The sequence below is a fragment of the Toxotes jaculatrix genome, chromosome 22, assembly GCF_017976425.1.
Source record: "Toxotes jaculatrix isolate fToxJac2 chromosome 22, fToxJac2.pri, whole genome shotgun sequence".
Lineage (NCBI taxonomy): Eukaryota > Metazoa > Chordata > Actinopteri > Toxotidae > Toxotes > Toxotes jaculatrix.
In genome coordinates, this window is record NC_054415.1 from 10,198,348 (window position 1) to 10,222,030 (window position 23,683).

Consider the following 23,683-nt stretch of genomic DNA (forward strand, 5'->3'; position numbering starts at 1 on the left):
TGAATGACATGACCACGTGACAGACTCCTTCTGCTGTCATGAATTTTCTCTGCGATTTTACAAGGTTGCACGAGGTATTTGTCACCATAACAACTGGAAAACAACTTTAAAGGAAGTCAAAGCAGGAGGAATTAGTCTTACAGCAATTTCCTCGCCAATACTTTGCAGCAGCAGATTGTTTTGTTGTGTGTATATGGTCAATTAGTCTTGGTAACAGGGACATTGGCAGCCGTGCAGTCCAGTAATGAGACCCATCAATTTAGCAATGGGCATTGTCGAAGTAGCAGTCACTTTGAGCTGTGCGTGTATGTGTATGTCTGATTTGTGTGTGTGTGTGTGTGTGTGTGTGTGTGTGTGTGTATAGCAGCTCGGGTCGCCTGGCTTGCACTGTTCGCTGCCAGAGGGCCAGCTCGTGGTAAAGGCATCCAGCAACACACACACACGCACACACACACACACACACATGGAGTGGCGCCACATCTAAAAAGAAGTGACAGCAGTGGCAACCAATGTGCCAGTCTGAAGCGCCTTCTCATTATTGCTCTGTCCAAGACCTGCATGTCTTGTCAGGGCTAGAGACTAGAGGGGGATGCACACACACAAACACACACACACTCATACACACACCAGTTTATCCTCCACTCTCTTTGGGTTGCTTTTAATCTTTAACTGTCTTTTTCTCCTTTGTATTCTACCTTCTTTTATTCTGTTCCATTCTCCTCTTTCTGAGTGAACTTATAGTTCTAAAATGTTGCTCTTAGCCTTGAAACTTCTTATTACTCCACATACTTACTAGTTCAAGACTCATTAAAACTGCAGTGAAAGTCAGATTATAGGGCGCAGAGTTTTGGCTCAGAGGCAGAATGACGTCAGCTGTCGGTCACGGTTCAAGGTTGCGCTGCTGGGAAAAAAGAAAAATGTTATGCAAATTAGTCAAGATAACTTTAAGGGAACATTCATGTAACTTTAGAAGGGAAATGAAGGCGTTTAAATTTCCTTTTAGATGCGCATTTTGGCTCTTTCTTTTCCTCTGTACATGTGAAAACTCTCTCAAGGTGACGTGTATTTCATTTTTGAGTGTGTGTGTTTTCTCCATTGTGTAGGAGCCTGTAGTGTCTGAGGAGGTGGAGTTAATTGTGGAAAGCCTGCTGGGAGTTCTGCTGAGGACCATCCTGGAAATTAGCAACCGGCCCCAGTCTGCTGGCCCTGCCATGAGACTGCAGTTCCAGGATGTCACTGTATGTGTTGGTTTGTTTGCGTGTGCTTGCGTGCGTGCATGCGTGTGCGTGTGTGTGTATGTGTGTGTGTGTTTACCACTGTAAATTGTTTTGGGACTTAGCAAAATGTGCAAGAGTAATTACAGATTTTTAAATTGAGTGGCTGCTGCGACCACTCTAATTCCACTAACATTATAAACATTAATGGCAATAATTAAGATTTATAATACACATCATGTGCATTATAATAACACAAAAGGGTAATGGTGAGGGGGATAATGATGAGATCATCTCGAGGGCAGGCGGAGGGTTGTTCTGCTTGTAATAGAGTTGTACAGTTCTTACAGAGGCTAATAAAAGCCACACTGTAGATTTGATAAACTAACAGATACACAGGAGCAAAGTGCTGCATTTATCTTTGCCAAACTTCTTCTACTTTCTCTGCCACATGAAAGGAAAGGAACAGATATTTAACATCACATTAATTATGACGAACTTACAAACTTTGCTTTTTCTTCCATGTGTGTCTCTGTGTGTGTCTGTGTTGTCCCACTAGGGTGAGTTTGTGGCGTGTTTGTTGGCACTGCTCCGACAGATGAGTGACAGACACTACCAGCAGCTGCTGCAGGCCTTCAGCAGCAAAGACGACCTGAGGGTAAGACCACCCCATCCATCTATTTCTCTCTCTCCGTATCTGTCTGTCTGTGGCAACACTTCTTTCACTCTCGGTCTGTGTGTGAATCTAATGTAAAAGAATAAATAGCCACAGATGGATATTTGACTCCTACCTGCACCTGAGAATCCTGATAATGTGTCGTTCATTAAACACAATCTGAAGCTGATCATAGATGCTCCTTAGGTTATAGCTGTGCACATGCTCTTGTTAGTTTTAAAAAACTTGACAAAAACTTGAAAAGCGCTCATAGAATCATAAATATTCCTCACAGTGTTCTGTATAGCTCTTTATAGCCTCATTCTATAATAAATCACATCTTAAATAAAGTGAATGATGATAGCGTTGCTGCAATGCATTACCTCTGACAATGAACAGTTATTGTAAATTTGTATTTTTAAATTCAGAAAGTCATTTTCTGATCGATGGTTCCAGAAAAGAAATGATCCTTCATCTGTGTGTGGTTAAATTTAAATTGATTTTGACTGAGAAATACTGGATTTCATTGTGTCAGCACCACAGAGAGAGACATGGATGGACAGAGACATGGATAGACAGAGGCATGGATAGACATGCACGTGGTTGTTTAAGCCCCACATTCCATATTACATACTCAGAATTAGGCATAAATATTTGACTAGTTGACTGAGTTAAATGTCATTTAATCTAAGTATCTGAATAATAAATGTAAAAACGTATGGACATTTTCCCTTAAATGTTCCCACAGTAGAATGGAAAATGTAGCGTACAGAGGATGCACATGAAAAGTGAAGTAACAGTCAGTCAAACAAGTGTCTAAAATTCCAGTAACTACTCCTGACAAAGTGCCTACAGTTTTCAATGAAAGGAATAAGTGAGTGACATTCACAGAGCCTTAGTTTGAATATTTCAGCACCATGGAGAGAGACCTCGATAAACACTCTTGATATGAAAAGTGCTGCACGAACGTCCGGTGACACCGTGTGGTCTGTGTTTTGTTCCAGGACTTCCTTCTTCAGATCTTCACAGTCTTCAGGATCCTCATCCGACCAGAAATGTTTCCTAAGGACTGGACTGTCATGCGATTGGTCACCAACAAGTAAGAACCAAACACGTGACGGAGCGCACACAGACACAGATGAGAACTGACAGAGAACTTGAGGTCTTTCATCTGCTGAAGGTGTATGAAGAGCCTTGTCTTTCTCTGTGCCAGTGTGTTCCACCTCTCTACTGTCTCTTTTAAAAGCTCCTCACTAGAGATCCAAGGTGATGATCTTTTTTTTTCACTAGAACTGAGTCTAGATTTCTGCAAGGTGAGGGCACAAAGATAAGTAAAATACTTAACCATAAGTGTTTTATGTTTTCCTTTGGGTTTTTAGATTTGACCTTAATTAATATGGAACGTCGTTACAAATTCACTTCTGCTCCATTGCTCTTCAAAAGGGATATTTGATTAACATGTGAATTGTTCATGGTGATGCATTTTCCTCCAAGGTGACCCTCTCCGCCTCTTCACTTTCTTTCTCTTGTTCTTTTAGTGTCATCATCACAACTGTCCTCTACCTGTCTGACGCTCTGAGGAAAAACTTCCTCAATGACAAGTTCGACTACAAGGTAGAGGAAATGTGCCAGTCTGTAGATGTGTGTCTCTGTGGAGATCTGAGCAATGCCGCAGTGCTTCAAAACTTTTTGAGTATCAAACGACCTCACTTCTTTGGGAAAAAAAAAAAAAAAAGCAGCAGCATGAGCGCATTCGTACACAACACGCATACTGACACACAGGCAGTTACACATTTTAATTTATTTTTGTCACACTTCTCAAAACAAAAGCCTTCACAGAGACTCAGACTTAAAACAGAGCTAATACCATTAGTCAAAAGCTGAGGGCAGACAATAAAATTAGCTGAAAGCTTAAAAAACAAAAACAGACGGATCCAGAAGTGATATAAGAAAGAAAGAAAGAAAGAAAGAAACAGAAATAAGTCTTACATGTTACTAACAACTTAAATATGAAGAATCCATGGATACAAGTGGGAAACTGACAAGGTTTTTGTTCTTCCATTTTCAGGTGTGGGACTCATATTTCTATCTGTCTGTGATATTTATCAACCAACCCTGTCTTCAACTGGAGTCCTTCTCTCCCTCCAAGAGAAAGAAGATACTGGAAAAGTAAGTGTTGTTTGCAAATGCACATACACGCACACCCACAATATTCTTTGCTGCATGTAATGAGCCTGTAATGAGCCATGTGCTTACTCAGCCGGCAAAGCTGTCCTTCTACTGCTCTCTATCAAACCTCAAAACAGCCACACACACACTCACAATCACACAAATTGTACCATAGACCACATACAGTATAATGAGTACTTAACCTGCTGTTCTGTACAGCTCCTCTCAGTAAGCACACATTTTCAACCATGACATTTTATCATGCAGGTATGGAGACATGAGGGTGATGATGGGCTGCGAGATCTTCAGCATGTGGCAGAATTTAGGTAAGATGATAACATACACACACCTTTCACTCTAATTTACTACTGCTGAGACTCGTAGAAATATTTAACTTATTCTGAGTCGTGCTGTAAAGGCCACTGTCTGTCTTCCACTGCGGCAGTAAGTATCTCTCTCAGTCCTATAACAACAAGCCATAGAGTATTCCCATATTTATTCCTCCTCTGATGTAAAAGCAGTGTTTCTGAAGTCTGTGTGACGCACTAACATCAGAGGGAGTAAAGGCAAATAAACTCTCCGTTTCTTTGCACTCGAGCTGATAGAAGCGAAAGAACTCTCAGCCTCTTTTCTTTTCGTCAGAAACTATTTATCACCGTGGTAACCAGCTGGATGCTTCAGTCAGCTTTCTGTGTGTGTTATTCTGTTCCTGATGGATTTATACATTTTTTTTTCTTTTTGGGGGTTTTTATTCTAATTTCCGGTGCATTTGTGTGTATTCAAGTGTGTTTTTGCACATTTGAAATGCATTTTGAAGCCGCTTCATTTTTTGCTTTTGTTTTATTTGATGTCGGTATGAATGGCGAAGTCTCTCCACTTACAGTAATGAACTGAAGTATGCACTGTGATTACTTACTTTATGAAAATACAGCGTTATATAATTTGGTTGGAGTGCAATGCACTTAAACCAAATTAAACAAGCAACTTTTATTGTGGTTGAAATTTCTGAAGAAAGCGAAGACTCCTTTCTAGAGTTGGCCAGATTGCCTCTGACATAAACAATACGCCCTGTTCAGGGATAAAGTGAGAGCCTAACCTCTGCCGTGACCTCTGTCTCTCATTCAGGGGAACACAAGTTGAACTTCATCCCGGCGATGATTGGTCCGTTCTTGGAGGTGACGCTGGTGCCTCAGCCTGATCTGAGGAATGTCATGATCCCCATCTTCCACGACATGATGGACTGGGAGCAGAGACGCAGTGGCAATTTCAAACAGGTACACAGCTGTTAGACGTAGATTCAGTTTGCTCGAAACTGATATTTAATCACAAGATTAAATCAAATAAGAAAAACCACCTTTTGTTCTTTCATCATAAAACTGAAAAACATGTTTGAAACTATTGTTCCAACAAAATCTTGTAACAAACAACAGACTTTGACATGATATGATTTTATCCCTCACACTGTTTAGTTTTAAGCTCTAAACCATCTGTGCTGCTTTTTCTCCCGGTCATCGTTTGAACTGGGAGCCTCTTTGAGATTTAAATGCTTCTTTCTCGCAGGTGGAGGCCAAGCTGATCGACAAGCTGGACAGCCTGATGTCTGAGGGCAAAGGAGATGAGACGTACAGGGAGCTCTTCAACAGCATGTGAGTTAGAGAAAGGAACAGAAATAGAAGCTGTAAAAGAAATGAGGGGTGTTTGGGTTTATTTTTATTTACATTTTCCCAGTCACCTCACGGGTGGGGTCAGGATAAGGGGTGGGCGGTATGAGGTGCATCTCACAGGTCTTCAGATCTGGTAGTGGTAGATCTGCTTCTGAAAAGGAGCTGTTAACAATGAAAACCAAAGAGCACAGATGACGGCATTACTGCTCAGAGATGTCCACTGTTACCTGAATATAAAACAAACTGTTAAATCTGTTGAGCTGTTAGATTAACTACAGAACATGCTGCTTATAAGGAAAGTGAGCTATTCCCATTTGCCTTCAGATTCGCACAACTTTTATTAGTATTTAAGAATAAGCCCTGGGTAGCTTGTTATTTGAAAGTGCTGATTTAGAGTAGAGTGATGAAATAATAATCAGAGGTAAGTGATCAATATCCAGCTTGAGTCACCTTCATCTTCACTCACACCTCCTCCATATCCAGTCCTTGTCCCCTCTGTCCTTGTGTTCCCAGGTTTGTGCTCCTGCATGTTTAGCGTGTGTGTTTGTGTGTGTGTGTGTGTATACATATATATATAAATCCCTGCTGCTTTTGTGATTCAGTGCCTGTTCGTATTTTTATGTCCCCCCTGAACTTGGAAAACCAAACTCCTACATTTCAACTGAGCCCCTAAAAACATTATTTCATTAAATGAAGCCATATTTCTGATCCACATACGCACTGTATGTCTCCTCTGGTATCACACAGATGTCAATCAAAGTGTGATCTTTAAGTAATTTATCAGTATGCATCTACTGTAAGTGTCCCTTTGTCTTTCATAGTCATTCATTCTCTTTGCCACCATTTTTATATGTGAACCATTAAAGAAAATAATGTAATATAACTACACTGTATTATTAAAACTATACATCTATACCTAATCTATAATGTGCAATATAATGTAATTATGCATTAAAGATCATCATTGTTAAACTGCCAAAATCTACTTCATCCTAAATACAGATTACCAGTTAGTTTTATGCTTATGTTTATGAGCTTACTTTTCTCTTTTCTTGCTTTCATTTATTGTTTTAATTTAGTTTCTTAATTTATTTTCCTCCTACTAACTCCACTAACCCCTAAAACTAACCCGTGTGAGTGTGTGCTGATATTAATCGTATTAATATTAATTTATTCCGCCTATGCTTCCCGCCTGGAGTAGAATTCCTCTGTTTGGTCCGTACCCTAGGTAAGACGCTCTCCTCTTTGTTCTCTTAGTGTCGTCTGTGTGAGGGGGAACAGGGGCAACATTAACGTCAGCCAAAAATTTAACTGCAGTATTTTGGCTGTGATGTGTTTGTCTTCTTTACCAGCCCTGCTGAGATAACCAATCAATCCTAAAAAAATATATTTATCTATATGTATATGTATAGGTGGCAAAACAGTAAATGAGCTACTGTGATTTTTTAAACTATTTGGGTATTTTATTTTGTTAAATCCCTCAGGCAGGCCAGCAAGCATAGGTGACACTGGTGTGACTGGGATTGATTTCCTCTTTGCTTTGCCTCCTTTTCTTTCTTAGTAATTTCTTCTTTCTTTTCTTCTCCCCCTAATCACCTTCCCTTCCCCATTTGCCCTCTTCCACATCTTGTCTCTTTTGGTCTTCACATCTCTCTGTCTTGTTCTGTCTGTCTCCATTTGTCCTCCAGCCTGCTGAAGAAGATTGAGAGAGAGACCTGGAGGGAGAGCGGGATCTCTCTGATCGCTACAGTCACTCGCTTAATGGAGAGACTGCTAGACTACAGGTGAGAGAGTGCGCATGCACTTAGAAACACACATGGTCATACATGCTTTATCTGTTTTAATCACGTCACATGATGTATGCCTTATGTTTGTATCGCAGGGATTGTATGAAGCTGGGAGAAGTGGATGGTAAAAAGATTGGATGTACTGTCAGTTTACTGGTGAGTAGCTGTGACTCTCTGTGTCTGTGTTGTCTCTTGTTTTTGGCTCTTCCAAAACCAGATCTTCAACAGAATTACTGACTTAACGCCACTCTAACTAACTATGTGCTTACTCCAAACTATTCCACAATTAGTTATTTCTTTTTTCTGTTTGTGTGTATTTTGTCAGATGCATGATTATTCTCCCTGATTAAAGTATACGTTCATGTTTTGAAGTCCTTCCTTCATAGACATGACAGAAGTCTGATAAGTCGGTTTTTGTTTAATGTGTGCTGTTGTCACTATTGTCAGTCCTTTTCTCCAGCTAGCTTTTTTCCTTATGTAATTGCAGCCATCTGCAAGAGCACCTGGGTGTGTAGGCAGACGGATCAGAAGTCACTGCTAATCAGCAGCTGAAATATATTGTTGCACCTCTACCACAGCACAATCCCTCACTTTTAAAATGTCTCCTCATTTGCATGTATAAACTCTATAATTTTCACAGTCTTCTCTCTCTCTCTCTCTCTCTCTCTCTCTCTCTCTCTCTCTCTCTCTCTCTCTCTCTCTCTCTCTCTCTCTCTCTCGTTTGTTTTGGTTCTCAATCATCCCCGAACCACCCACTGCTCCTGTCAGAACTTCTACAAAACAGAGTTGAACAAAGAGGAGATGTACATCCGCTACATTCACAAACTCTACGACCTGCACTTGAAAGCACAAAACTACACAGGTACGTCGAAAGGAAATGACCCAAACATAGAGTGTGTGTGACCGTGAGTGTTCTGATCTGCCCCCATGAGTCATATTTACAAAGATGCTTCTGAGACACTGAATCCTTCATGTTTTCTTAAAAACGCACCTACTGCTGCCGTACTGATAGCCTGTGTGTGTTTGTGCGTGTCACAGAGGCATCGTACACCCTGCTGCTGTATGACGAGTTGTTGGAGTGGTCGGACAGGCCGCTCAGAGAGTTCCTCAACTACCCCATGCAGAGCGAATGGCAAAGAAAGGAGTACCTGCATCTCACTATTGTCCAGAACTTTGACAGGGGGAAGGTGAGCTGCAACACACGCCTGACTGTTGAATAGAAACAAGAAAATTGGTCTCTACAGCAGCTTTGTAGAGCGCTGCTGGGGTACTTTCATGCAGCCTGTTGCATGCAGACCCATTTTTAATGGGAAAAGTCAATCAAATCCAGTGGCAATACCAGGGAATGTACCACGCCACTTTGAAGCTACAGTCTTAATGATATCAGTTTTTGTTTCTCTTAAGACCCAGCTGCATGTCAGCTGCTCATGCATATTCAAAAATGTCAAACTATACTGTAGATGTACCTCATAATTCATGACAACACAAAAAGAAGTGCAGCCATATTATTAATGGTTCATTTAGGATAAATACAGGTTAGCCATAAATTGTTTCAGGATAATAATCTATTAAAAATTAATACTCACTTCAGCTAAATGAAGCTGCGGGAAGATGACAGCGCTGGAGTTCCCCGCTTGTTTAGCGGAGACGTGATGTCATTCACATGAAATGTGCTCTGCTCTTCTTCTACAGAGCAGAGCAGAGCTGTAAGCTGAATATAGCAACAGATCTCTACATGTCACTGGCGGTCAGACATTTAATTTCTACCTGTCGTGAACTGTGACAGCGGCTCGAGGCATCAACACCTCCTCGGTGTAATCAGATGAATTGCCGGCGGCTGTAATTAAAGCAGGATCCATATCATCCCACAATATCCTACACCGGTCCTCTCAGAAATATTGTGGGAGACGGTGATGGGGCAAGACTGACAGGATGGAGCAGCATTTGAGAAGTAGTTCCCAGGCTTCGCTTCATTTCTGTTACTCAGGAAATACAGTTTTTCTTTCTTCCTCCCACTACTCCTCTCTACCGATTTTATCTCTTTATCCTAACTACCTTTGCCATTGTTCTACACTCTGAAAAGTGGTATCATGGAAACCCTCCAAAATGTCTCCCCCCCAAAAAAAAGCAGCTCTACGGAATCATTAAAACTGCTCTCCTCGTTACTCATAGTCCAATTTTCCTTCACATTCATGAGCTATGCCATCTGCTGGTGCCGCCGCACGGGGATTAGAAGGCAGCAGGAAAGGAAAGCTTTTCATTTAATTAGCAAGATGGCCGGGTGCTGCGTGTACCTGCATGAAGAGGTTATATCTGACTCCTTATAATGTTGACTTGCCAGTGCCATCCAGTGGAGGTAAAGTGGTTTAGCAGCGCCACTGCTGAGCAGGCTGGTCTAACACAAATGGATTACTTTCTCTTTTTGTTTTTGATTGTTCTTTTCTGTTGTCTTCACTTTGATTGGAAGTGTAACACTGTGGATATGAGGATGAATAAGTGTGTGTTTCTACGTCTTCAGTGTTGGGAGAATGGCATCATCCTGTGCAGGGAGCTCGCTGACCAGTATGAGTCTTACTACGACTACAGGAACTTGAGCAAGATGAGGGTGAGTTTACAGGTTTACAAGCTATAGAGACGCTTCCTGTAGATGAAGCTATCAGACTCATGCCCTGCACCTGCATGTTAATCTGCAGGTTTGAACAAACTATAATTCTGTCATTGTTTTCCTTCCTAGATGATGGAAGCTTCTCTCTATGACAAGATCATGGACCAGCAAAGACTAGAACCCGAATTCTTCAGAGTCGGTTTCTATGGAAAAAAGTTTCCTTTCTTCTTAAGGGTAAAGAAATCTCCATATTCCCCCTGTGACATGAATAGCAAGTTGAACAGAGTGATATTTTCACACTCTCCATAGAAGAAACAGACCTGCAGGAAGAATTAATTTTTCTTATATAAGACTCCTCCAGTGTGAGGTGACATTCAGCAACTCTTATTTAATGATGTAACAGGCTCTGTCCTTGGCAGTTTGCAGATGAGGCAGCAGTTGCAGCGTGTGACCACTAGATGTCAAGCTAACCCCATGCTGTCCTTCCTGCTTCACCCCCCCACCCCCTCCCCCCACACATGCACACACACACTCACACCTTCTGCAGAATAAGGAGTTTGTGTGCCGCGGCCATGACTACGAGAGGCTGGAAGCTTTCCAGCAGCGGATGCTCAACGAGTTCCCCCATGCCATCGCCATGCAGCACGTCAACCAGCCGGACCAGACCATATACCAGGCAGACGCGCAGTGTATCCTTGGCTACAGAAAAAAAACAGACACATACAAAATTCATTCCTGCAAGTGCGGACACGTGCGTCCATGCTGAGCAGACGCAGTCAAATGTGTGTAAATCCATACACACACTGACAACAGCACAGTATACATACATATGCACAAACCACAAAGATACTTAGGCACACAGCATGCTTTGCTTTTCCTCTGACAACCTCTGTCTTGTCATTATCAAAGTACCATTTACAGGAATGTACACAAACATGCTGTACTGCATATTACATGCAGTGTACAGAATCCCACAATGAAATGCACAGTCAGACAAACTATAACATACACACATACGCTTAACCATAAACCCAAGGGCTGAATTGTGACAGGGTACATGCCGCGCCCCCCCTCCCTAACACTTATACAGTTTAATTGATTTACTCATTAAAACGTTGTCCTCTTGCTCACTACAATCCACATGAGAGAAGCTCTACATTGATAAAAATGTTGATGTTACATTCATCTGGGTTTGCCTCACTTATTATGATGCGCTCATTACAATAAGCCTTACAATGAGCACTTGAGGACTTTTCTCACCTGGATTTCGTCTGTCAGGCTACATACTGGATACTCTAACCTCTAACTGGTGGAGGTTGTTGATTACTGCAAACACTAACTACTCAGGGTTTTTTGGCCCAAAAAAAAACAGCAGTAGCATTTCAATGTATATATATGTTTTGATTTACTCTTAATGATACAGTGATTTAATTTAATTTAATTTAACTTCTCTTTTTTCTCATTATTATGGAAGTCACAATGACTTTGATGTAAATGTGCTGTTTATAAAATAGTAAATTAGGTGAATAGGTTTCACATACTTTGCATTTTTTTTTTATTCATTAGTCTATTTATTTACTTGTTTTTTTAATGTATGAAACCAAACCTATACGCTTATGGTACATTAATCAACTCAGTGACTCCTGCTTTCCATTGTTCATGGGGAGCTATGCTGTTCATTTCCGTGCAGTGTTCAAATTCATCCGTGCAGTATGGGAGCCTTTTTAATAATTCACACTAATGTATGGGACAACTGTTGGCCTACATAGAGGAAGAGAGCAGGAAACTAAAATAGAGTCCGATGGAGGACAGAGACATCTTGAAGCTGCTGTTTGTCCTTTTCATATTATTCTTAGTTGTGCATGCAATATACTTGCTCTTTGTAATTCAGTGATTGTCTGAATAAAGCAGCGCACTGCTGTGTTATTATTACATAATGCTAATCAACAGAGTCTCTCTCAGATTGCTCACCCATCTGTGTATCCTTGTTGCACACATTCATGCATATGAATATATGTATGTTGGCCGTCCTAACTTGTATTTCCCGAGTAAAGTTGCTCGTGATGAAGGTAAGACTGAGCCATGCAGGAGAACACTAAATCACTTCCTGCTCCTCTGTCGTCCTCTGCTGTTTACACTGACGAGTCTTGTGTGCTGTCTGTTGTTTTTGTCTCATAAAAGAAACAAAAAAGGTTTTTTTTGTTTCTTCTGGTATTCAGGTATTATCAGTGTATCCTTGGCAGGGCATTGTTTCCACCTAGATGTAAGTGGTCCTAGAAGAGAGGTAGACTTAACTCGAAGTGTAAACCCACACACACACCTGCAAACCCCTGCCTGTGTGTGTGTCCTTGTCATCTTTGTGTAATTGTATCTGCAGGTTCCCATGTTCTTTCAGGTCACTGAAGAATCGTCTCTGTTTGCAGTGCTTTCCCTTGTGTGTGTGTGTGTGTGTGTCTCTCTCTCTCTCCATCTCTTTTCCTTAACTTCCGGTGCTTCCAGACCTGCAGATCTATGCCGTGACTCCGATCCCGGAGAGTCAGGATGTGCTGCAGAGAGACGGAGTGCCTGACAACATCAAAAGCTTCTACAAGTTCAATCACATCTGGAGGTTCAGATATGACCGGCCTTTTCATAAGGGCACCAAAGACAAGGAGAATGAGTTCAAGGTAAGGGAGACAAAAAAGAGAAATTCACAAGAAAGACAGCTGAAAACAGACAGCCTCTGACACATGAAGCACACATAGAAGCAAAGAGGACAATGTTATGTAGATTTTTTTCTGCATTTGCATCATTTCATCCCTTTTTTCACTCCATAAAAATCACTGATTTTGTAGAGATATGAAAATGAGCCATTAAAAAAGAACTTGTGGCCTATTACTGCTGGTGGAGTAGCTGCAAAATGTCCTGGTATGAAATATTTCACAAGTTAAAATTATACATTTATGATCATTAGCAATTTTTCACTGCAAACTGACGTGAAACGGCTTCATTTACTTCCCTCTCTGCCTCGTTCATCGAGCCTGTGTAGGCAGTGATAGTTTGAACCTGCACCCAGGTATTAGTCTGTGTGTAGCAAATGTTTTATTCATCATGACTCCTGTATCACTAATTATACTCAGAAACTCTGGTACCAGTCTGAGCTGCACACAGCTTAGCACAAATGAAGTCTTTACAGCCACACACATGCAGAGTCACACAGCTGCTCACACTCTAAACACACACATACACACATACACCCCTCAGAGATCCTGATATTAGGCTCATAAATATTCAGTATTAATACCCACTTATACACACGCTGCATGTAGTCATTTCATCTTGGTTGCATCAAGACTTTTTGGCCAAATTTAATCACGGTATCACATTTCCATCAGGGCTCGGCATCTCTGGCCCTCAGGTGGGGAATAATGTGTATGATAAACTTTTGCATGATGACAAGAGAATGCAGCCGCCCGGATATGGTGTGATCTGTCATGATAAAGAAGTAAAGTAAGCTGTTTCCAAATTCTCAACAAAGAAGTTTTTTTTTTTATCTGCGGGGTAAAAAAAATAGAAGAAAGGTCACGACTTTAATTTCTGTCAGATTTTCCTTTCAACTTCCTGTTCCTAAAACTGTTATACGTGTTTTTGTTTTTTATTTTTTTCTTGTCAAGTGGTGTTCAGGTGGGCCTTAAAAAGCCTAAAATCAATAAAGGGCAGCAGGGTTGTGTAGTGAGACGAAAGACCTTTCTCCAGCCTGAGGACGATGGATCGAATAGTGCGTGTCAGCGTTCATTTGCTCTGCTGGAGTGTCCCTGAGCAAGACACCGAGTTCGAAGCGTAAATTAAGATGTACTGTATCAGCATCTCAGTACTCACTTGCCTGTGTAGAGAGGCCCAACAGGAAACAAATGTCCTTATATTGATCAAAAATACAATAATACAGTGATGTTTAGAATAAAACAAGATATAGAAATTCAAATGAATTATAACACTGATCAAGAAATAAGGCAGCAACTAACAGTTACTTTAAACTTACTAAGTTTAAAATAATTAGCTGATTAGTCGATTGACGGAAAATTAAAGCTATTATGTTGATCAGTTCACTGTTTAAGTCCTTTTTCAAGCAGAAATCCTCATTTTGATCATTCCAGCTTCTCAGTTGTGAGGATTTGTTGCTCTTCTTCTAAGTCTGTGATATTCTTCAGGTACTGGAGTGTCAGTAGGACAAAGCAACTAACCTGATGACATTTAGGAAATAGTTTTCTCAATTTTCTGACATTTTAAAAACCCAGTGATTAATCGAAAAGATAATCAGCAGCTTAATCTATAACGAAAATGATCTTTAATGTCATTATCAATTAAACTTTTGAATACTTTTTATATTGAGCGCAGGAGTTATTTCTTGACCTTTTAAAATAGTAATTTGACAAAGCAAAAAAAAACCCTAGAGTAAAAGGTGGTAAGTGGATCTTTAGGGGATTTTTTTTCGTCACGCTGTTTTCTAGATGAATTAACTGATCTGTCAGAAGATTGTGCAAATATACACATCACTGTTTCCCAGAGCCCAAGGTAGCACATTTTAAATCAAACCCCAAAGATATTTCATTTACAAAGACAATAAACAGCAGCCGATCCTCACATTTGAGAAAAACTGGAATAAGGGAATAATCAACAGATTAGTCGAACTGTTGATTGTTGGTAGTGATAAGAACTGTTAGGTGAAGACCTGGAATAGTTTCTGCTTTTTGCTTTTGATTGTTTCTGCTCTATCAGGAAGTTAAAAGACGGAAAAAAGTTGGCGTTAAAAATACAGTAGACAAAAATAATAATTATTATTAACTGCTTTCCTTTCTCCATGTTTCTTGGCACTTTTACAACAAGCAGATTGTGATTGTTAGGTAGGCTGTAGGTGCTCCGCTGTAGTGTGAATCTCTTATGTTAATTGCCTGCAGTGAATGCTAGAGTTTCCATAGTTTACGTGCTGTCAGAATGACCTTGTGGGATGTTGGCATATTGACAAGCATGTTGGCTGACAGGGTAAGTGGTGGAACATGAATGATGATATGAGATATATGAAATGACATCTGACCTACACCTAAAAGTGGGTGTTTGGCAGTCGGTGCACTCAACATGTTTTCCTCAAACTATGTAACGGTAATTAAATTGTGCGCTGTCTGCCAGAGATAGAGTGTGCATCAGGCATAAGTAGCTATGGATTTTTTTTAAGCGTGTAAAGCAATCAGCTAATACTGATGAGTGTATCATGTGTCCCTGCAGAGCCTGTGGGTGGAGAGAACAACCCTGACTCTGGTCCAGAGCCTTCCAGGCATCTCCCGCTGGTTTGAGGTGGAGAAGAGAGAGCTGGTGAGTGTGTCCACCTTTGATGAAATAACCATGAAGACATAACGGCGGCGCACAGTCATCTCACACAAGGGACGCTGTAATACACTTTTATTTTGCAGGTTGCGATTTAGAGCGCTCCCAGCCAATAACCAAGTATTGATCCAGGTCATTACATTGAACAACAATAACGACCCAGGTCATGAGTTTCGGGGCTATTTCCTACATTGGATAGCCTGGATGTCGTGCTAAAAGTCAAATTGCTTTACTTTGATTACCAACCATTTTTTCCCCTCTTTTTTGGTTTGAATTGTTCTATTTGGAACTTTTTCCAGTACTTATTCCCCGTTTTTAGCCTGGAATTGCTATCACATTTGATACGAGTCCATTTCCACACTGTGTTATATGTAAATCCCCTCAAAGGCTTTCCGTCTTGGATCTTCTCATTCAGATCTCTAAGGAGTGGGAGGATTTTAAATACTGTTTTGTCCACTGTATGCAAAACATAACACAGCGTCTGTCTCTGTTGCTCTAAGCGCATATTCTTTAGCGCATAGCTGCTGAGCGTGGTGTGAAATTGTGGTTTGTGAACCCAGTGTTATTCTATGATGGTTATGCAGTGCAGTAGCATATAAAATAGAGAACTGGCAAAAGCTCTATTAGCAAGAGGATTAAGCGTTGGGTGAGAGAGAGAGAGAGAGAGAGAAAAAGGGGGGAAGAAGAAATGCAGAATGAGGGGAAGAAAGAAGATTGAGTGAACACAAAAGTAACCATATATTAATAATGTGTGTGTTTGCAATAATACAGTGTATGCTTTATACTTAAAGCTGCTAGAGTCACTGGTAGTGATAAAACCTCAGATAATTATCACCCTACTACGTATTTTCCACCAGCTCTGTGGAGGATTTTAGCATCTTTCAGCTCATTGTTTTGGTTTCACCAAACAAGCTAACATGTTGATAACAGCTAAAAAGATGATAACATTTCAGTGTTGTGTTTACAGCTTGTCCCTTTTTAACTCTATTTTTTTTCCCCTACATCCTGTCTCTTCGTAGGTGGAGGTAAGCCCACTGGAGAACGCCATCGAAGTGATCGAGAACAAGAACTTACAATTACGTACATTGATCACCCAGTGTCAGAGCCGGCAGATGCAGAACATCAACCCCCTCACCATGTGCCTCAACGGGGTCATCGACGCCGCTGTCAACGGGGGGCTGGCCCGCTACCAAGAGGTATGGATGGATAGGTAGAGGATAAGGTTGGAGGGTTTTAGAGAGCGAGGCAGGAATGTGGTGCGATGACATATGGATTGCCTAATGATGCATGAAGGTGGGTTTTATCGAAGAGATGTATGGACAGAGAGCGTTTTGCGGAGGGAGGAGCAGATGAACAGATGGATGGATGGAAGGATGGATGAATGCATGAATGGCTGGGTGAAGGTTTGACCAAATGGATAGATGAGTGGAGAGCAGGAGGGGGTGGAAGCAGGAAAATGAGATGGATGGCGATGGAGGAATGGGTGGATGGATGGGAGGTTTGGATGGATGGATAGATAGAAGGATGGATGTGGGGAGAAAGAGGGGTGAGGTCAAAAAATGGCAGATAGAGGAGTAGCAGGATGGAATATAGAGCTGTAGATGGCTAATAATGGCTGAATGAATGAGATGAGAGTGTTTATGCAGACGCTGTATTTATACACTGACGTGGTAACAGACAAACATACAGATTGGCAGGTAAACACTCAAACATGCTCAATCGCATTGACACACACTCGCATCTCCTGCGTCTTCAGAAGCTCCCTGATGGGAGACAATTGCCGGTCAACAGTGCAATTTCTTAACTAGGAGGAGCACAACTGGAGAAGAGGGTGAAAATCAAAAAAATCTTCTCAAGAAAATGTTTTTTTTTTTTTTTTTACCCTCAACAAACTGAGTGGACTCGGCGAATAGCTCTGTGTCGCATAGCAACCACCCTCTTCCGCTGGGAGCGCGTATGTGGGGATGAATGTTCGTGTTTGTGCATGCGTGTATGTGTGTGTGCTTGTGAGTGTTTATTGGCATTGTGCGCAAGAGCGTGGCTCAGTGCAGAAGTAGCCTGTTAACTGGAGGATACTTGATAGAGCCACAAAGGCAAGGATCGCTGAAATGCTTTCCCCTCTCACTGCCATTATTTTGTTCAAGAGAAAGCATATGGAATAATTCTCAGCTTCCATTATAATTATAGAGCAGCTCTTTGCTTTTAATTCCACAACTGGAATTATTGTGTGTACATTTCCATGCATGTAAATGTATAAATGGTGTATGTCTGGGTTAAAATTGACCACCAACCATTTCTGTTATTATCAATTATGTTATGTTATATCAATTGTGTTATTTTCACTTCATACACAATAGAAAATGACACATTTTTCAATTATTTTGCACGAGGTGGACACAGATGGAGCTGTTTCTGGAGCAAACAACACTGCCACTCGTACCAACACTCATTGTTCTTCGCCGAATATCACATGCGGTGCCCCACGGAACGCGGCTGTAAATCTATTAATTTCCCCGCGTAATGCCGATTGACAGCTGTGGAGGTTTGCTGGGCTTCAAGTGAAGGAGAATTGTCGTTATTAATATTTAGATTTATTGCTTAAGTTTGTGAGTTGAGACCCTTGAGGGGGAACGCTGTCTGATTTATTTCCCCTCCCCTTAGCATTCCATCTCTAATTGGACTTTTCTAATGATTAACTGAGCCACTCCATGGCGAGGTCTCACTCCCCGCAGCCCCGATGAGAAATTTCCATCATTCATAGCAGATTATTGATAATTTTTCGCTGAGTTTTCCAGAGCTCCTTGGAATGGAGATTCCTGGTGAAACACAGCAATTCTCTTTTATTACATATATACTGTATAAAACACCAAATATATAGGATGTAATCATGTTATTAAATACGTCTCATTTGTGTCGCATGGTGGTTTAATAAGAGAGGAATAAGATATCATGTACAGTGCATCCTAATATATGCTGTTTTAATGAAGACTGCCATCTGAGGATGTTTGTCTGGAATAATATTATTCCTTGTTTCTTTGAGCATTTGTAGTCAACAAGCCACAGTCACATGCGTTCATTGATAGGGATCTACATGTGTGTGTTTGCGTCTGCTCACGTGTTTGAAGCGGCTCTGAGCATCTTCTTCTCTCTAACTGTCATCCCCCACCGTCTCTTTGGAGATAGACAGCCACGTCCTTGAGAGGGGAACTGTGCTGATCCTCTTTGCGAACTCCCCCCTTTACCTTTCAGTCTCTTTCTTGTGTTTCCGTCTGTGGCAGATTCGAAAGCAGATTGTGAGCCGGGTCTTTCATCGGCTTGTCGTCTCTGCTCTTTGTGTATTCCAATGCAGATTGAAAAGGATTTACCATAATCTGCAGACACATCACAAGTGTTTATGGTATTGTAAACAGTTAGGACCCGCTGTTTAATGTATGGACGCGGCAAAAAACTGTTATCATCCTTCAAAGCAGACCAAGGCATTTTTTATCTTATCTGTTTCTCCTTTGAGTTGCCTTTTTGAAGGAAATGTCAGGGAAAGTGAATAGAAAGTGTCGTCTGTAAGCCGTAATCAAGAAGTATGCTGTTTCTGAAGAGACATGATCTGTAACAGGAAGCAGTGACATGAATGAATATTAAAAAAACCTTTTAAAATATGAGACCAAATTGGCCCCTGAATCAAAGTATAATCATAGTCTTTTGATTCCACTAACATCCATTTGGCACAGTGTTCTTTCTATTTTTAGCAGGACTTGATATTAATATCACAACACAAAAGCCCAGACACGAGTATCACACCCCAATTGGTGTGGATTTTACTCTGTTTGCTTATTTGCTCAGTTTGTTTGTATGAATGTTTTTCAAGGATTTAACAAAAAAAAAAAAAATCGCCTGGACACTAATTCACTGTGTCAGCCCAGTGGGCATTCAGGTAACACTGCAGTGCAGAAAGCTCCAGTGCTTCAGCTCCCGGTGTGTGCATAACAGATGTTCTGCATTTTTGTCTCAGGCCTTTTTCGTGAAGGACTACATTATGAATCACCCTGAGGATGGCGAGAAGATCGGGCGACTGAGGGAGCTCATGTTTGAACAGGTTTGTAATGAGAGATAAATACAGGGATGTGTACAAGTTTATCCTCTAACATGGAAACAGAAATACTGATAGTATTTATAAAAATTATATAAGATATTGTAAAGAAAAATATAGCAAAAGAAACTTATTTTAACTGAGCACATCTGGAACAAATGAGCAAATATTTTGTGCTTTTCCCAGATGAAGTTTTAGGAATAAAATCTTTGTCACTTTGATTAAATTTATTTCCAGGCTTGTCCTCAGATTTGGTTATTTGTCACGTCCTTAGACATAAAACCATCATTTGTCTCACAGGCACATATTCTGGAGTACGGCCTCGCTGTGCATGAGAAGTTTGTTCCGCAGGACATGAGACCTCTCCATAAGAAGTTAGTGGACCAGTTTCATCTAATGAAATCCAGTCTCGGCATCCAGGTAGGCCAGAGGACAATATGTGGTGACACTTTAAGTCACATTTCAAACAACAGAAGTTGTTTTATGGAAGCAGTGTATGTGCCAACAGAAACTGACCACTGTGTTTGCACTTTTGAGTGAATATAAATAAAGCCACCCCTCTGACAGTCAGTGGAACACACTTCCGCTGACTGTGTTTGCGTGTATCATGTTTACATACCTCACGCTGGCATGAAGAAACATTTAATCATGCGCATTTCCTCTTCTGGCTTGAAGAAGTATTTATTCATGTGCTTTTCCTCTTCTCCAATTTAAAACCCCAGGAGTTTTCAGCTTACGTGCGCGCAAGCCCGGTGCACTTCACCAACGGGAGCCCACGACCGTGCAGGAACTCTGTGCCCAACATCATCAGCCCAGATGGTGGCAGAGGGGTTGTCAGACGGAGGTGACGATTGATTTTGTTGTCTCTTTTCTTTAATGTTTTACATTGCAAGTATGTGTCATGTCTTTGCTTTTGCTTCTTTTTTATATTAGAGTTTAAAAAGTGTCCAGTAACGTCTTTTACTTCCGTCTGAGGATATATTTTAAATCCCTCCTTTATGGCCTCTCACATTCTTTTGCTTTCTCTTGATGTGTTTCCCTTCACTGCAGGTGCCAGTCTTCACCTTACCTGTTTTATTTTTTTTTGTCTTTTTTACTTTTTTGTGTTTCCACCTCACCTCAAACATCGCTCTCTGCTCCTTTGCTCTCTTCTTCCCTCGATCTTTACTGGTGTGGCCTCATCTGGGCACACAATAGGTGGGGGCAGCTGGCTGGCACCCACAGGGATATTTCCATGTGGCTGCTGCCGGACCGACAGACAGACCGCGTGCATGTGTGTGCGTATCTGTGTGTGTGCATGTGTTTTGATGTGTTCACTGACCCTGCCACTCTGTCTACCTGCGACATTCTGCCTCCACAGTCTGATCCCAGGGGGCACGGCCACACAGAAAGATACCGACGCACACATCACCTCAATCTCCCAGTGACATTTCACATTTTCCTCATTGAGTTTTGATTTCTTTTTCGTACTCTGTTTTCCAACACAAAACCGGGTTACACTTTGTTTTTTTTGTTTTTTGTCAAAGACTTCAGCTTTAACCATCCTTTAAAAGCCCCATTGTGTTTGTTCTCTAACCTTTCTTTAGCACCTCTTACCTTTTGCCAGACAAATACATGATGAAATACTGTGATTACTGCATCGATTATTTTCTTCTAATCTGACATTTTTTCCCCATTTATCTCTCTGTTTGTCTTTTTCCCCTCCCTGCCTGACTTTGTCGGCCTTTGTGCGGCTCGCGCTGAATTTTCGGTGAGTGAAGCCTCTCAGAGCTAATGAAACATAACAACATAACCTGTCACCATTTATGGAAAGCCGCCATAACCATCTCTGTCTGTCTTTCTCTCACCCTCAGCCCCCTCCCCTCCCCAGCTACCCTGCGGTGAACCGCTACTCCTCATCCTCTCTGTCGTCTCAAGCCTCCAATGAAGTCAGTAACATCACAGGACAATCGGAGAGCTCGGATGAAGTCTTCAACATGCAGGTGATCTCTCTCTCTCTCTCATACACACATTTATGCAGCCTCTTCCCTCACACCCACACAAAGGCTCTTAAGGTGGTAGACTGAGTCCACATCCCAACATTTGCCCTCCTGCTCCCTCCAGATTTCACTACTTTTTAATCCCTCTCTCCATTCTACCCTCATTTCTCTTCCCCTCTGACCCCTTCTCTCTATCTTCCTCTCTGCTTGTTCGAAGCTTTGTCCAAGCAAACTGTCATGATTACATCAAATAAGGACACAATGCTTTGCATGGTCTGTCCAGGGAGGCTCGCTGGAGTTGGGCAGTAATCTAAACTAGATTTGGCCCAATTGTGAAAGCTGCTGAGAACTCCTGGCAGGCTGTCCGCCGCACCTTGCAGGCCTGGAATAACAGGAAGCAGAGGAAAACACGAGAGGACTAAGGGATCTGACTGAAGCTGTTACAATATTATATTAAATTGTCATCGTATGTCTTTTATTCTGTAGATCAAGTACAATTTACTGAGAGGTGATTGTAAAGAGGAGTATTATTAGAGTATATTTCAATGTATAAAGTGTATTAAGCCTTCAATCCCAACCCTACTGGAAACATATTCATTTCATAGTTCAAACAAAAAGACTTACAACTTCAAATTCTCAGACATTGATCTAGGAAGCATTTGTAATAATACACATTATTATATTATGGTGAAATTCTTATCAGATTTATACCATAATAAACAATAATGATAATTAAAATAAGTAATAATTGTAGTTATAGATCAGCTAGCATTTTGTTTTTATTTTTTCCTGAAAGCTTTGGACAGTTTCTAGTAGGTTTTCAAACAACTGGAAATTTAGATGAAGTTAAATATAATATTACAGCAACAGTTAACTTCCATTATTTGGATTTTGAAATCTGGTTTTCAGTTGCCCTTAACCATAATTTATATGTAGAACAAGTTGCTCAGTTTTATGGGACTTTCTAAAGCCTACAGTAATATTCTACTTTAATATTCTGACAGTGACATTATGTTTTACAACTTCTTTTAAACAATGTCTTGTAAGAGCTGGAGCGCAGTTCACTGGTTGTGAAAGTGGAGTTTAAAAATGTCTGACTTTGGTCAAAGAAGACACTGTCACCAAATTTCAGTGGAATTGTCTATGATCATTTCAAATATTTGAGCACGGAGGATCATTGTTGACTTTTGAGAACAGAATGTGTAACAATATAAGCTTCAGTGTTCGCTTATCAGAGCTTACAACCACACTAAGCTTGGTGATTTTACCACAATATAGATTAAGCTAAGCTCATTTATGTGCTATATCATATAATATGTTAATGAACGTTTAGAATATTCTGGTGATATCAATGCAGTTGTTGTTTTTGTTGTCTGTCCCACCCACAGCCCAGTCCATCTACCTCGAGCCTCAGCTCCAACCATTCTGCCTCGCCCAACGTCACCAGCTCAGCCCCGTCCAGTGCCAGAGGTGAGACTGTGCAGAGTAACTCGTTTTGCAGTGTTATACACTGTAAGCATGTAACTGATATTTCAATCCAGACCGACTCACACAGACGAAGCGGACGGAGGTTCAGCTGGACACATCGAACATGGGGCATGAAACTTTGACCTTTCAGTGACATGATGTTCTCTCTAACCACCGCAGCGTCCTGTCTGCTGAGGTTAGAGAGGTTAGAAGACAGCTAGAGATACACGCAGGAGAGGGAAGTCAAGATGAAAAAAAATGAAAAAAGAAGAGAGAACAGTGAGAAGGGAGGCTTGAATGGAAAGTTAGAGACTGAAAAATAGAGAGAATACGAAATGAGCCGAGATGAAAAATGAAATTGGCTGAGACGTGGAGACAAATGCTGTTGAAAGAAACATGGACCCAGTGAAAAAGCAAGACAGAGCAAGAGAAAGAGATGATTAGAGCTGTGCGGAGCATTCCTGTTGGATCTCAATACAATCGGTCCGGTCCAGGCTGGGCCTCGGCCATCTAAACCTTCCTCTGCAGAGCAGTGTGCATATCTGATGCCTCGTCTGACTTCCCTCCTTGTTCGCTGCGTTCAAATGTGCAAACGTGTTTCTCCCTGATCGACATCATAAAAAGTAAGAATATATGGAGACGTTTATGGAAGCGTATACACTCCCCTTTGGCAAGCTGCTGTCAGCGGGCGGTGCCCTTAT

General features: G+C 41.1%; 1 protein-coding gene across 4 annotated transcripts in view; it reads left to right on the forward strand.

The window, feature by feature from the left end:
* dock4b (dedicator of cytokinesis 4b) overlaps positions 1–23,683 on the forward strand; it is a 104,584-nt gene that overhangs the window by 70,270 nt on the left and 10,631 nt on the right. For 2 of the 4 annotated variants that reach the window (XM_041030055.1, XM_041030056.1), the window contains exons 25-48: positions 365–415; positions 1,104–1,238; positions 1,774–1,872; positions 2,874–2,968; positions 3,408–3,483; positions 3,938–4,038; positions 4,306–4,364; positions 5,164–5,312; positions 5,599–5,684; positions 7,391–7,486; positions 7,585–7,645; positions 8,258–8,351; positions 8,528–8,676; positions 10,008–10,094; positions 10,224–10,328; positions 10,642–10,783; positions 12,594–12,760; positions 15,354–15,440; positions 16,472–16,648; positions 19,459–19,542; positions 19,837–19,956; positions 20,259–20,380; positions 21,407–21,518; positions 22,904–22,985. In XM_041030055.1, the coding sequence (XP_040885989.1) occupies positions 365–415; positions 1,104–1,238; positions 1,774–1,872; positions 2,874–2,968; positions 3,408–3,483; positions 3,938–4,038; positions 4,306–4,364; positions 5,164–5,312; positions 5,599–5,684; positions 7,391–7,486; positions 7,585–7,645; positions 8,258–8,351; positions 8,528–8,676; positions 10,008–10,094; positions 10,224–10,328; positions 10,642–10,783; positions 12,594–12,760; positions 15,354–15,440; positions 16,472–16,648; positions 19,459–19,542; positions 19,837–19,956; positions 20,259–20,380; positions 21,407–21,518; positions 22,904–22,985 (2,536 nt within the window). The remainder of the gene's footprint in view (positions 1–364; positions 416–1,103; positions 1,239–1,773; positions 1,873–2,873; positions 2,969–3,407; positions 3,484–3,937; positions 4,039–4,305; positions 4,365–5,163; positions 5,313–5,598; positions 5,685–7,390; positions 7,487–7,584; positions 7,646–8,257; positions 8,352–8,527; positions 8,677–10,007; positions 10,095–10,223; positions 10,329–10,641; positions 10,784–12,593; positions 12,761–15,353; positions 15,441–16,471; positions 16,649–19,458; positions 19,543–19,836; positions 19,957–20,258; positions 20,381–21,406; positions 21,519–22,903; positions 22,986–23,683) is intronic. The other 2 variants (XM_041030057.1, XM_041030058.1) reach the window with 1 other exon arrangement.